General features: G+C 41.9%; 1 protein-coding gene across 4 annotated transcripts in view; it reads left to right on the top strand.

Moving 5' to 3' along the window:
- The window catches only part of ADIPOR2 (adiponectin receptor 2), a 46425-nt gene extending 32289 nt beyond the window's left edge, over nt 1-14136 (top strand). For all 4 annotated transcript variants that reach the window (XM_062009967.1, XM_062009987.1, XM_062009995.1 and 1 more), the window contains exons 3-8: nt 4176-4295; nt 6163-6334; nt 7005-7191; nt 8251-8438; nt 9681-9874; nt 11400-14136. In XM_062009967.1, coding sequence (XP_061865951.1) covers nt 4176-4295; nt 6163-6334; nt 7005-7191; nt 8251-8438; nt 9681-9874; nt 11400-11531 — 993 coding nt within the window. In that variant the 3' untranslated portion in view covers nt 11532-14136. The remainder of the gene's footprint in view (nt 1-4175; nt 4296-6162; nt 6335-7004; nt 7192-8250; nt 8439-9680; nt 9875-11399) is intronic.

Raw genomic sequence — 14136 nt, 5'->3', positions numbered from 1 at the left:
TTGGCTAGGTGATCTGAGTTTTCTGGACTGTATCCAGGCAACCAATTATTGTTTAAATGTAAATAAAAACCAACTCTTTTGTGCCATTGCTATAAAACACTGAGATTTTAATGCTAAAGTAAACTTATTTAATGGTGGGTCCTGTGTGAGCTGGACTCTTAGATTTCTTGCTCTTATTTGCCCCTGTGCACTAAACCTTGGTTTTGGCATTAAGCCTTTTCCTACCATAGCATACTCTGAAATTTTTGTTTATAGGATAAACTGTCCCTGGAAGTGTGTTCCCTGGAACTCTGTACAAAGTAGTGTAATTAGGTCTGATTTCTAATTCTAAAAGAAAGGCTTTTACTTTCTCATCTTTCTTGTCTTTCACTGTTATCATAAAAGAATCTGGAAACTTTCCTAAAATAAAGTGAATATGGATAAACCAATAAAACTATTCTCTTCTGGCCATTGTCACTTGCTCTTCAGATTTAGTTTATTCCCTGGTACTGTGATTCAATTTGGAATACATTTGTACTGCTGTTGTATAATTTCCATCTCATTAGGTATCTGTACAGTGTTTATTGGTAGCTTCAACACTCAATGGATTTGCAAAGAAGGCACAATTAAAATTGGAAGGTTTGTTTGGGATTTCCATAGAATTAAGTGTCCAGACCTTCTAGAGTGTAAGTGTACAGAAGCCATGATTTCTGATTCTACACATTGCTGCATACGTGCAGCAGAAGGACATCAGCTGGTAATTGGAAGTTTGCTTGTTACTGAGGTTTTTCATTTAAAGATAATCTGAAATGCTCTAAAGACTTAACAGAATTATTTAATCAAACTGTTTTTTAAAGAAATTGAGTAAACTAGGTGTCATAAAAGAACATACAGAATATTAGCCAAGTGAAAATCCCTTTGGCCAATGATTTAGAAAGTACAAAGACAAAAAATACTTTGAAAGCATGTGGTCAAGGACATATGATACCTCACTAAAAGTGTCAGTATCAGAGATTTGCCCTAGGCTCTCATTTCTTGTGCGGTCTTAGGCAAGTGAGATCATTTACCTGACGTGTTCCTTATTTTAAAATGTGGTTCTGTGGACAGAATAGTTGAAGATGGATCCTAAAATGTATACTTGCTCATGGTGGTGTGTTCTAAAATTATTGCTGATTTCCTGATATGGTCAGGCAAAGAAGAGAGAATCTGGGAATCCTAAGATATGAAGGAACTTGTCACAGTGGAAATGTTACAATAGTATGCCTTCTGAACAGAAAAGTGGTACTTTTTTTCCCCTTTCAAAGGTGAAGAGATTCTTTGAGGAATGAAAATTGGCACTGGGGTTGCACTCCAACTATAGGTTTTGAGCTTTCAAGAAGCCCAGTTTACCATTCTTTCCAATGGGACATTACAGGAAGTAGTTGCCTCCTCAGTGAGAAAAAGACTAAGAAGCTGAGCCTTAGGTTTTTTTTCCTTGAATGCTAATTTTGTAGTTTAATGGCAGGAAGGAGATAGTAAAATCAATTCCATTTTCTGGCAGTAATCTGGACTGTATGTATGATGTGAATTCTTTTTATCAGTAAAAGAAGCTCAGTAATGATTTGTTTGTGGGCACATTGCCAAAATGCAAAGATTTTAGACTAGTTCATAAATAGCTGTGCTCTTCGAGCTTTTCAGTCTGTTCAAATTTAAACCTTCCCATCATTCTAGAAATGGGAGTATGTAGAGACGAGGGAAATGAACAATTTTTTGGCTTTGAGTCACCAGGCAGACTGCAATGAATACAGGCTTTGATTCAGGGACATTTTTCCTTCAGTCCACCCAGTTTTGTAAATTGAGGATTACTAACTTGTTCACCCCATTCCAGCTGGTCATTGTGTGGTGCTGGGGGAAGAAAGCCTGGAGCAGCTAAAAGGCATAGCAATGCCTCTTGTGTCAAGCACATTGGAAGTTAAAACAACAGCCTTGCTTTTCTGTAAGCTTGCTCTTGGAAACTGAAGACTTCTTTGGTTTGTAAGATTGTACAGACTATCATGAGCATCTTCTCCAGACCCCTGTGGCATCAGGCTTGGACTAGATGATCTTTAAAGATCCTTTCCAACCCAAACCATTCTATATTTCTATGACCTTGAGTTACTTATTTGTAATATTGAAAATTGAGTGTCCTAACCAGAGAGGTCCATTGGTAGAAAAAGCCAGTCAAATTAACAGTGTGGGAAGCCATGTCAGTCAGTCAGAATGTTGCTGAGTCAGAATGAATCCAAATGTATTTTTTATTAATATGGTTTGTGGTCCAACAGGACATTGGCCTTTTTTTTTAAGAAGGATATGAAACCTCTTTACAGCTCTGTGTTGCCTGATGCCTTTCTCGGTAGAATTAATGGGATAATCTAGGCAGTGAGAATGTATTTAATATTGTCTTATGCAGCTGTGAGATCTGTCTAGAGCTGATCAATATTTATATCAATCATCTGCTGTAAAACAGGAAATCATTGCCCAGACTTTTCCAAGGGGATGTTGATGGGAATGATAAATGGGGCAAGTAGGCAGTACTAGGGACATGAGTTGTGTACAAATGTTACTTTGGACAATCAAGTTGCCCTAGTGTGGACAAAAGTAAGGTCATGCATAAAATGCAAAGGATGTATACTGTGTATTACACAGCAGAGATCTGTGTTCTGGAGAAGCAAAATTGGGTCCAGAACTATGTGGTAGGGGACCTTTTTGAAAGATGAAGAAAGTTCAGTGGCTACTGCAAGCCATGGTATAAAGGCATTAGCATGTAAGTTCTTTCTCAGAAGAATCTAGATAGCTTACATTAGCTTGGGAGAAGTCTCTCTTTCTTAAAACACAACACTTTTAAGCAGCTCGTTCAATTAACTGTTGACAGAAATAGTTGAGAAGGCCTTTCTCTAAGGAGAGAGCTGTAATGCAGGACAGGTGCTCAGCCAGGTCTGATCTCTGACTCAGGATATTAATCTGGACATTACTGATAATAATTCATAGACAAAGTAAGTGAGGTTGTATACTAGGTTCTCAGTCACTTTTAGATGGCATTATTGATAAGTGATTTTGACTTTAAAGAATTGGAGGGAGAAAAAGTGTTGTGGTTTGTAATACAGAGGAAGCCACTCTCCGTACAGATTGTAGGGCTTTCCTGGCTTGGTCATAAGGTGTGTGGCAGCTTTCTGCGTTGAGCCTGAGGGGTACAAAAGGCTCATACTCTCTTTTCTAGCTTCCTCAAACTTATTTACCTTGGAAACTGAAGCATTGAATGGAGTCTCTGATGGACCACGATTATTGTAGTAAGCAAACAGGATAAGCAAACAGGAATGTAGAACTTTTATGGCCCCCCCGCTTCTTTCCTAAATAGAAAACTGGAGTGTATATAATATGTAGATGATGTGATGAGTCAACATAGGGTAAAAAACTACCAAACCTCGATCCTACAAAGCGTAATGATGTGTACCAGCTGAATATCAATGCAGTGTTGTGTTTTTGTTTTCCTAATTCCATTGGTCCTCCTTGGGATTTGGATGTTTCTCTTTATTTGTCTTAAAACTGATGACTGCTCCTACATTTCCTTGATAACTTGCACTTGTCTAACTGACAAATGTTTCCTACTAGTTTTCAAAGTACTTTTGACGGTCAAACAAATGAGTAAGTGTCCATTACTGGATTATGAGATGGACAGAAGTGTGAGCTAAACAGAGTATATCTTCAGGTTTGATCTAAAAATTGAGATAAAACGTTTATAACAAGGTAAATGGATTCCTTTCCTTAGTTTGCCTTTTGTTATCCTAAAATGCCAGATCTGTTATAAAGGCATTAAGGCAGGCACAGTGACATTGAAACATAAAATAGGAACTAATCCATCCCTAGAGGTAGGTAGGCTGCAAGCCTCAGACTCCATATCTGGGCTCTAATGAAGCGTAACTTACAGAAGAACACTGCTTCCTTCCAGTGCTGGTGAAAACATGTGCCAAATGGATTAGACATGTGAGTTGCTCTTAGATACCTAAGAATGTAATAGTTGGGTTTTTTTTTTGCTGGTTCTTTTGAATTTCTTCCTCAGTGCTGTAGGACGTCTTTACGTGCCGGGACCTCAAATCGTAGTTTTGTGTGGAAAACCAGGTCACCTTTCTTCGTTCATCTTTCTACAAAACATTTTCTCCACCTTTTTTTTCCCCCTGCAGTGTTCTGAGGATTGTAAAGACAATGATGAGGCGCCTCAAGAAGATGAAGGGTTTATGGGTATGTCACCTCTCCTACAAGCCCACCACGCTATGGAGAGAATGGAAGAGTTTGTGTGTAAGGTAAGGGCTGTGTGGAAAGTGCTGAAGTAGTTTCCTTTCTTAGGAACCTCCAGTGGGCAGTAGGTTAGACCTGCAGCAACTGTGCTGCTAGTGTGGGGAAGAGCAGGTACTTACCATCCCTGAATGAGCACTTCTTGTTATAACTAGTAACACTAGAGCCTCTCAGTCTGTCAGAAATCAAAGAATCGTAAAGTGTGGAATGCTGGGGATTATAAATCAGTTTCTAAAGCTGGTCACACAACTGGGGAGTTCGTCTTAAGAAAGACTTGTGAGCCCAAAGCACAGTAAAAGCCTTCTGGTTCAAGGCTCTTTCGTTTACAAGGTCATTTTTTTTCAGGTTTCTTCAGACTTGCAAATATTTTGTTTTTCCAGCATCATTTGCATCCATTGTAGATTACGTTTTGTCCCTTACTTGAAAAGAAAACAAGTCTGCATTCAAACTGTATCGAAGTAAATATGTTGTAGACTTCGTAACTGTTGATCTTGGCTAAGTTTTTGCTACTTTTTAGAGCCACAGGGCTTTATCAGTCTGGCTCTCTTTTCTTGGTGAAAGGAGTGCTGCCCCTTTACATGCTTGCTTCTGCTGGTTTTATGAACTGTTGTTTGATGTTTTTACAGGGGCACCCTAGTTAATCTGTGTGTGCATTGTTCTGTTGTTTGCTTTTTTTGGTGGGGTTTTTTGTTTGAGATTATTATTTAATTTTACACCTTTCCTCCTTTTTACATGTTCTGTAGAGTGGATTATGTAAAACAAACTCCCTCCTGCTGTTCCTACCTCAATTCAGATTTTTTGGTTCATGAAGTAAACCGGTTATTTTCTTGTTTAATAATGCATTTAAGAACCCAGCCTTTAACTGGTTAGGTCATTCTGATTAGTTTTTATTTCCATGAAGGAGTGTGGAGAATGGATTTAAAAACTCCAAGCTCTTGTTGAAACTGAAATAAGAATGCAGTTTTCTAAACTTAGTGTTTCAGGAGCCTTCAGGCACGCTGCTGTGTTACTAACCAGGCGACAAATCCAAGGAACACCCCAGAAACAACCCCGGTACATAAAGCAATTCCCTGATAGCCCTCTACTTGGCAGTGCTGCTTCTGGTGCCAAACTGAAGACCACACGTATCTTCTGTCACTGAAGCAACGCCAACAACACCTGTGCATGCTTATTTTTTCTCCTTTGGAACCTCTTGCAAGAATAAATGTGTGCAAATATGTTCTCTCTCCCATTAAAGAAGAAATCTGATGGAACTGAGAGTCATGATCCATCACAGTTTGTTTTGGGACCATAGGGACGGGTTATTTCCAACCTGAATAAGGGATTGAACGTTTCTCACTGGACTCTTGCCACTTCATGCTTTTTTGGCCCATATTAGTGCTGATGAGTACCTTGGTTTTTTTTTTTTTTTGCTAAACTGCCCCAAGTGCTAGCAGATGTGTAGTCAGATTGGCCTGTGGTTGGAACAACAGGCTTTTTACCTACTTATTTCTTGGAGATAACTAGGTGTAGGCTTCTTCAATGAAATGCAAAGGATGATCTGTGAAAATAAGAGAGTGTGAAAATGAGTTAAATGCTTTCCTTTCCTTAGCAGTGAAAAAACTCACTAGCTTTCCTTGTTCAGTGAAATGCTGAACTATTTCTTTCTCTGGTGGTACAGCTTAATGTCATAATGATACTGTTTTGAATAGGGAACAGTGACTTAAGCATTATATTTCAAATTTAAAGCCTTTTTCCCTAGAGGTGTCCCATCAACCCTTTTTCTGTCTACAGTACTCAGAGATTAACACTTTTACTAATATAGGTTTCCTGACTTTTGCCATTCATCAGTGGAATTCAGTTCCCTGCATTTAACTAAAATCTTCTGACTCCTAGGTATGGGAGGGCCGATGGAGAGTCATTCCCCATGACGTTCTGCCTGACTGGCTGAAGGACAACGACTACCTGTTGCATGGACACAGACCACCCATGCCTTCTTTCCGGGCTTGTTTCAAGAGTATCTTCAGAATACATACAGAAACTGGCAACATCTGGACACATCTTCTAGGTACTTTCAGCTTGCTTTAATGCTAATTGGATTCTTTCTTTAAAAGCAAGTAAGGGGTGTGGGGTGGTCAACATTGTGAATCTGATATTAAGCTGTTAAACTGACAGATTGGTATCCCTCTTCAAATTTTGGTCTCACCAGGGTTGGATGGAACCTTCTCAATTATGGCATTTAATGCAAATGAATGAATTAAAAAATTCCTGATCATTAAAAGAATGCTAGTAGATATTCTTTGTTTTTCCCCTGATGTGTAGGCATCAATTGAGGCTGCATTTCTTGCCACAGGAACGTGCTTAAGTTGCGCCTTTGTATTGAGTGGTTTTCAATTTGCAAGGAGCCTTGATGGGAAAAGGTTTCTTTGAACTATGCCCTACTCTCCTTTTATGTTTTGCAACAGAATTTGTTAATTATTCTAGAATGTCCAAATAGCTGTCAAGCATCTTGCGAAACAATTGAAAATACAGCGTCCATGCAAACCTATATTGCATCAGTATGAAATGTGATTGGAGTGCATGACTGAAGTAGGGCAGTGCTTCATTCTGTATGTGCACTGCTGGTTTTTGTGCAGCTCCTACATTTAGTGCTCCTGGTATATTAAAGTCATGCTTTTAGAAAGAAAAGCTTTCAGTGTGCATGAACTTGACACCTTGCTGCTTTACTGTTTTTCAAGGATGCGTGTTCTTCCTTTGTCTGGGAATCTTCTACATGTTCCGGCCAAACATGTCCTTTGTAGCACCCGTGCAGGAGAAGGTGGTTGTTGGATTGTTCTTCTTGGGAGCCATACTCTGCCTCTCCTTCTCATGGCTCTTCCACACAGTTTATTGTCACTCAGAAGGTGTTTCCCGGCTCTTCTCCAAGTAAGTGCCTAGAGGACAGGGTGGGAAAACAGGGTTAGGATTTATGTCTGGAGCCCCAGTGTAGGAGTTGTTCGTTGCATGACTGCATGTGCTTTGGAGCAGGGCCGAGCAGAGACACAGTGCAGCTTCTTCTGATTATTGTTTCTTTCAGCATGAGTTTTTGTGCTGTCATTTTAGCCTTAAAACTTTATTTTCTGCTGTTTGACAGGAGTGTGCGTGCATCTTGCTGCTGTAAGTGATATACCTGGAGCTTTTTTGTAGGGTTTGAATTAACCCAACTGTCACTGCTTGTCTTTTCAACTGTTCCAGTTAACTTTGAATCTTAAACTTACGTAAGACAGCTCCAACAATGTGTATCAAGTCATCTTGGTCTTTTGGTTTTACTAAGTGTTCTTTTTGGACTGATGACTGAATATCTCGTATTTCCTAAGATTACTCAACCTAGGATTGTGCAATCCACAAGACCATCTCTAAAGTAACCCAGCGATTAAAATCCTCTACTGAAAAAATTAACTCTGTCATCTTTTGTAGCAGAATCTTGTCAAGGTGTGGTAAAAAGCAATAGCTGTAGGAATTCCTTTTCTTCACTGATATATAGAAAAACAGCGTGGTTGAAAAAATGTAACAATATTCCCCAGTGGTCACTTAAGCTGATGCCTAACTCGCTCGTGCTTGGGAGATACTGAAGTGTTTGTGTTGGCTGCGCTCTTACAACATGCTGCGTGCCCTTTTTTGTGTTCAGAGGACTCTTGTGCCGCTTTTTTCCTTATCTGAAGCTTAAATCTGAGTTTCCCCTCAAAAAGCTTTGGTCTTTGCATTTGCTGTATGTGTTGTTGATTACTGTCCAAAAAATGGCTTTCCTAGCTGTCTGTCGAGGTGATGCATTACTGTAGGACGGCACTGATGGAAAAGTTGCCCTCAGGAATTAAGTTGCAATAGCGAAAGTAACTTCATTTTTGCAGTGGGAAGCAGACAAGTTGGCTTACTAAAGAGAGTGTTGGTATGAGAACTGTTCACATTTCTTATCAAACTGATTTCTCTTTCTTCGTTTCCTTCTAGGCTGGATTATTCTGGCATTGCACTTCTCATAATGGGCAGCTTTGTACCATGGCTGTACTACTCCTTCTATTGCAACCCTCAGCCTTGTTTCATCTACTTGATTGTGATTTGTGTCCTGGGCATCGCAGCCATAATTGTCTCACAATGGGACATGTTTGCAACCCCTGAATACCGGGGCGTAAGGGCAGGTAAGACCTGAAGTTAATTGTTTTGCATCTTGACTGTCTTTGCCCTTTCCCTACTTGCCACTTGGGGAAACTATCTCGGGAAGACTTGACAGAGCTTAATTTTGTAGAGAGCTACAAAATTCTTAGACTGGGAGCTCGATGGGTTTTCTTTCAGCATTTCTTATAGCCGGCTGGATGCACAGATAAGGGCTGGTGCAAGTCCTGGAAGTGCATTCCTGAAATGGACAGTAACACATGCAGTAGGAAAAGTAGTGCAAAGTATTTTCTAGCTGTACCTAGCAAGTTTGCTCTCGAAAGAACTGACCGGCTGCTTGGTGCGTGTATGTGTACTTTTACCATTTGTCTTATTTTTTGTGATACTAGGCTCGGGCAGTAGCAAATTGTTGAATGACTGAATTCACCTGAATGATTTGCCCAGATAAAATACATATTTAAGACCGAGAACCTAGTTTTTCTCTTCACACGATCAAAAGAACAAACCAGATTCAATTTTGCATTCTAGGGTAGGAAGAAAGAGAAAGCTTTAGGGGGCAGCTATGGAATGTGCACACAGCTGGGTTAAACAGTAATATTTCTTGTTACTTAACCTGCACGTGCTGTCAACAGTAAACCTAACTTTCCTGGACAAGCCATTGGGTGTACCTTCAGAGAATTCCTCCATCTAAACTTTAAGAATCTGGGGATGGGACATGATTATTCCCCCCACGCACACTTGTTTTTTTTTAATCAAGATTTCTGTACTTGCTGCTAAAATCCTAAATGAATAAACCATGTTCTCGTATGTGGCAGATCAGATGAGCTGCAGATGCTACCTTTCTGTTTCCTAGGACTACTTGTGCAGTATATGATAAATAATCTCTTTGTTGTCTCTCCTTGTCTTGCTCTGAGAGACGATGGGGAAAGCGAGCCATCGTTCATGTAGTCTCAGTGCCCTCTGCAGTCCAAGGCGTGTAACTGGCTGAACGTACGTGAAAGCCGGCAGACACTGTCAGTAGACGAGATGTTTCAGTATCTGCTGGAACATAAAACAAAGCAGCTTCTGGTATATTAAGGAAACCTAGGCGTTCTTTAAATTCCTTTCCAAGAAAGTTCTTCTGGGGACCTCCAAGCTTCAAGCGTTGTCCCCTTTCTGCTGTTTTGGCAAATACTGAGTTTTCATTCCATGGCTTTTGTGTTTTCATTGTCTCCCTTTACCGCCACTGTGTTCCAACCTGACTCTCCCACATTTTCTTTACCTCCCAGGAGTATTTCTAGGTCTGGGTCTTAGTGGGGTTATTCCCACCCTGCACTTTGTCATCTCTGAGGGGCTCCTGAAAGCAGCCACAATGGGGCAGATAGGCTGGCTGGCACTCATGGCATGCCTGTACATCACTGGTGCTGCACTATATGCTGCCCGCATCCCGGAGAGATTCTTCCCTGGCAAGTGTGACATCTGGGTGAGTCTACACAATGACTGGATGAGGAAACCAACATGAAAGCTGGTTCCCCTTGAGGCTGCAGGATGTTATGTCAATGTTTTCTTATTGAAAGTATCGAACAGCTGCCCCAGAAGCATAGGTCTTAGGGGCCAAACAGCTTGCGGGAGCTATCTGGGCCCGGCTTCCCTGGTGCCTCTCTTGCCTTAGTTAGCACAAACTGAATGGTCTGAGGTAACTGCTGGTAGGCAAATTCAGCCCAGCACATGTACTAGAATAGCTTTAGGAGATGAGTAGGCAACTTTGTGAGCTGTGTGTGTGCTGAGGATCCTGCAAACGCCCATCTTACCTTGCTTCTGCACAGAGCAGCGCGTGGCTCTGACATTCAGTGGCTCCCTGGAATCTTCACCGTGTCTGGCTCCTCGTCTTGTGCAGCCAGTGAAAATGTAGCATACAGGTGGTAGACTTTGGAGGGATCTCTGGCCCAGAAGAAGGGAAAATGGGGTGAGCAAGCGGGGAGTGGAGGGAGAAAATTAGTATGAGGGAAAGGATCACAGAGATGGTGGAGGGGAAATGTGTGGGAAAGATACAAAGAAATAAATTAGATGGAACCAGAGCAAAGATGAGAGGGGGGCAGACCTTCGGAAGACCACTGTACTTTTCACTAGGGTGGTTTAAGGCCCCTAAAGAAGACTAGAGATGAGAATGGGGTCTAGGTTGCTCAAGTGGCTTTTGCACAGTACTAGTTTGCCAGGTTGGTTTAAATGGCCAAACAAGGCCTTGTTACAATAACAAGCTAGGCTCCAAAATCACTGGTGTACCACTAGCTCTCATCCAAGCTTCCCATGGAGCCTACAAATACACATTTGATGAAATTTTTCAAGAGCATTGTCCGTGTTGGTATGACTTCCCTCAGACAAGGACACACTTGGTCATCTAGCTCCCTCGTGGTTTTCTTTCTACTGTAATATAATCAGTAGCATCCTGGACATTTGCTCAGAACATCTGATTGTTTCTAGGTTTTAATAGAATGCCTTTATTTTTTTTATTCTGTTCTATTTCTCTGTGGCAGAGAAATGAAATGACATTCAAAATCCTCACGGTAAAAATGATGCCTGTGACCAGAGCAGAGTTTGTACCTGTTAGTTACGTGAGAGAGCCCTTTCAGTCAATAAACCACCAGTGTGTGGTGTGGACGAACTAATTTTAAGTGTCCTGCTTAAGCCTTTTGCCCAAAGCTCTGAGATGATCCCTGTGCCTTGGCAAAGATGCGCATTTCTGCAACACCCTTGTTGACTGAGCAGCTGATGAGGTGGCTGTGAAGGGAAGGGGGAGAATTTGAGTATCTTGCCAAAGATAGGAGCGGGATGGGCTTCAGTGCACAACTTGGAGCACTTTGCAGCTTGTGGTTTGAGGTACTGCTACGTGTTACTGTGTACTTCAGCTGAATGTATGGGTTTTTTGGAGACGGGTTAGCGCTGGAACCCAAAGGGCCCCGCCATCCCCTCCCCTCCCTGCTGACCAGAAGTGTTTTTCTTTCCCGCAGTTCCACTCCCATCAGCTGTTTCACGTCTTTGTAGTGGCTGGAGCCTTTGTGCACTTCCACGGGGTTTCCAACCTCCAGGAGTTCCGCTTCACAGTGGGAGGGGGCTGCACAGAGGAGGATGGGATGCAGTAAGAGCAGCCTTCAGCCTGAGGCCGTAACCAAACGAGGACCGCCAGCGCGGGTGAAGCATACAGGCTATAGCGCAAACGGATACCTAAGGAGAATCCAAGCTTCAGCTGACAGAACGTGGAGCTTCGTGGGGATTCTGACAAACCAAGATTAAATTCTATACCTCAAGCAATGGAATGAATCAATTTGAAGACCAGGAAATTCTGAAACCCTAATTTATTCTTGGGATCTACAGATTGAGCTACAGAGGACCCTTTCCAAATCGGCTTCTGTTCAATGCCATATTTATTTGTAGAATTGGGGAGGGATAGCTTAGCAGTTTCCTTTTTTTTAAAAAAAAAAGAAGAAAAAAAAATCAAGGTTAAATTTATATCCTCTTGGAGGGTTTGGGAGTTGATTTTAGATGCTCTTTTGGGAGAAAAAAAAATTGTAAATAAGATTTCTAACTTTCTGTTTAAATAAAATTTATATAAATGTTTTAAACAATGGGTGTGGGGGGGAAAGGGTTTTTTGTAAAGAATGCAACATGCAAGTACCACACACTGTTTCAATTTTGCACAAAACAAATGATTGCAGGAGGACCAGGTAAAATTCCCAGGAGTGAAGCCACGTTGGCCCTGCAGATTTTCCCGGTGGCCAGCATCCCCTGGGCGAGGCAGAGTCCTGGCCAACACTCAGAGTAGATTCAGTACGTGTCCACGAGGGTTGTGAAGGCTTCATTGATCGTGTTGGTTTCAGGTCACAGTGTTAGCGAGTTGATTTACTGCAGTAACTTGAAGGATAGATACATCCGCCACCTGCCTAAGCGTGTGGGACAGCTGCCTTCCCAGCTTGAGTGGCTTCCAGAGTTTGGGATAGTGGATCTTACAGGTAATTGGTTTGTTCCTCACCGTATGAATTGGAGCATGATGGGACGACAGTCCGACTCCATCAGTGCCTGCCTACGCCAGAGGCCTCCCCATTGAGGAGATGGCTATCATTTGTGGGCCTGCTCTGTTTTGTCTGAACAAATGATGGTAGTACACTTGTCAGAAGGTAGCTGAGCATGTGAGGGGAAACAGAGGTGGAGTTAAGATGGACTGGAAAGAGGAAGCTGTGCGCTCCAGGACTTGGAGTTAACAGTTACTGCAGACCTCAAGCACATTACCTTCTCATGTGTCAGGCTCCTTATGCCAAGGGAGTTTTGCAGGTTTTTCTTTTTAAGGGGAAAAATCCACAATCAGCCCAACGCAGTTCCTTTTTGGTTGGTTTTTTTCTTTTCCTTAGGTCTGCTTCCCATCTGTGCTTTAGCAATGGGACTGCTGGTATTTCTTAAAACTAGAGTTCACTTGGATCACTGTAGAGCAGACGCACGTCCTCTATGAGGGGAGGCATGTACCCTTCCCTTGTGTAATTGATGCAGCCCAGTCAGAAACCAGACTGAAGGAGAATCTTTGGAGTTGTAAGATGAAACTTGAACGTTTGGTTTGTTATGGCACATGTGTTGCTTGCAGTGTTGGAAATTCAGAGCAATTTCACTTCTCACAGATGAGTTAGCGCATAAAGTGCTGTGTTTCACAAGGAAGAAAGGTAAAGGATGGGTATTTGTTGTGTAAGAGAGGGTTGTTTTTTGTTTGGTTGGGTTTTTTATGACTTCTGAAAGTTTGAATTGTTATCCTTCAAGAGAAAGTGTGGATTGCAAAGACCTTCCCATACCCTGAATATCACAGGGGTGTGTTTTGGGGAGTTTTGTCAAGTAGGAGCACAATGCCTTCCTAAAGCTGACAGGATATTAAGGCTTCACTCCTCAAATGGAGTCTTTGTAAAGCCTCTGAGAGCAAAGTCAGCTGCAGAAAGAGGTGCAGCGGCAGAGTCTGTGAGCTTAGAGGGACATGTTCTCAGTAGGATCGCTACAATGGATGCCCGTAGGGCCAGAAGTTGTTCATCACATGTCTGTGTGGTACTAAAATGAAGCAGAGCAGTATTAACTTGGGTGTAAGGGCTAATAGCACTGGCATCCCAGACAAAGATGCAGAGTTGTCTGGCAGGAAGTGCATTGGTGAGTGAGTAGAGAGTGGTACATACCAGAGTCGGAGTTGCCTGTGAGGCGCTTTGGGATACCTCCATGACAGTACCAGCAGAAGTGGCAGACTCCATCCTGGATCATCCCACGTTCACTCCTTGAAGGGTGATTGTAACCTGGTCCTACACAGCACAGAACTATTACAAAAACACAGTACTCCACCTGCTATTCTTAACCCAGTCAGTCTCTCCGTTCAAGAAGTTTGTGTGTTCCAATAAAAACAACCTAGCTGTGCACTTTTCCGTAGCTCTTGCTGAGAACTCTTCCCAGGTTGGCACCTGAATGCCTTACTCTCAGCAGTCAGAGGCTTGCTTGCTCTGTGTGCAGGTTATTGCCATAGAATAGTTAGGACCTACAGCTTCTTTCCTTCCCCATTAAATAGTGGCCTTGTTCAGTATATTTCTTTTTAAAAATTGCTTACTGTTGGAAGCAATGAAGCACATTCTGGGGTTTTGATGGTTGGGGACTCTGGTGATGGTTCCATATAAGATGGGATCTTATTACTTGCTGTATTCTTAACTTCTGCTAATAAAAGAACCAAATGGA

Source organism: Colius striatus, chromosome 1 (genome assembly GCF_028858725.1).
Source record: "Colius striatus isolate bColStr4 chromosome 1, bColStr4.1.hap1, whole genome shotgun sequence".
Taxonomy (NCBI): Eukaryota; Metazoa; Chordata; class Aves; order Coliiformes; family Coliidae; genus Colius; species Colius striatus.
Note: the sequence above shows the minus strand (reverse complement) of the source record. Positions and strands in the feature narration are given on the sequence as shown.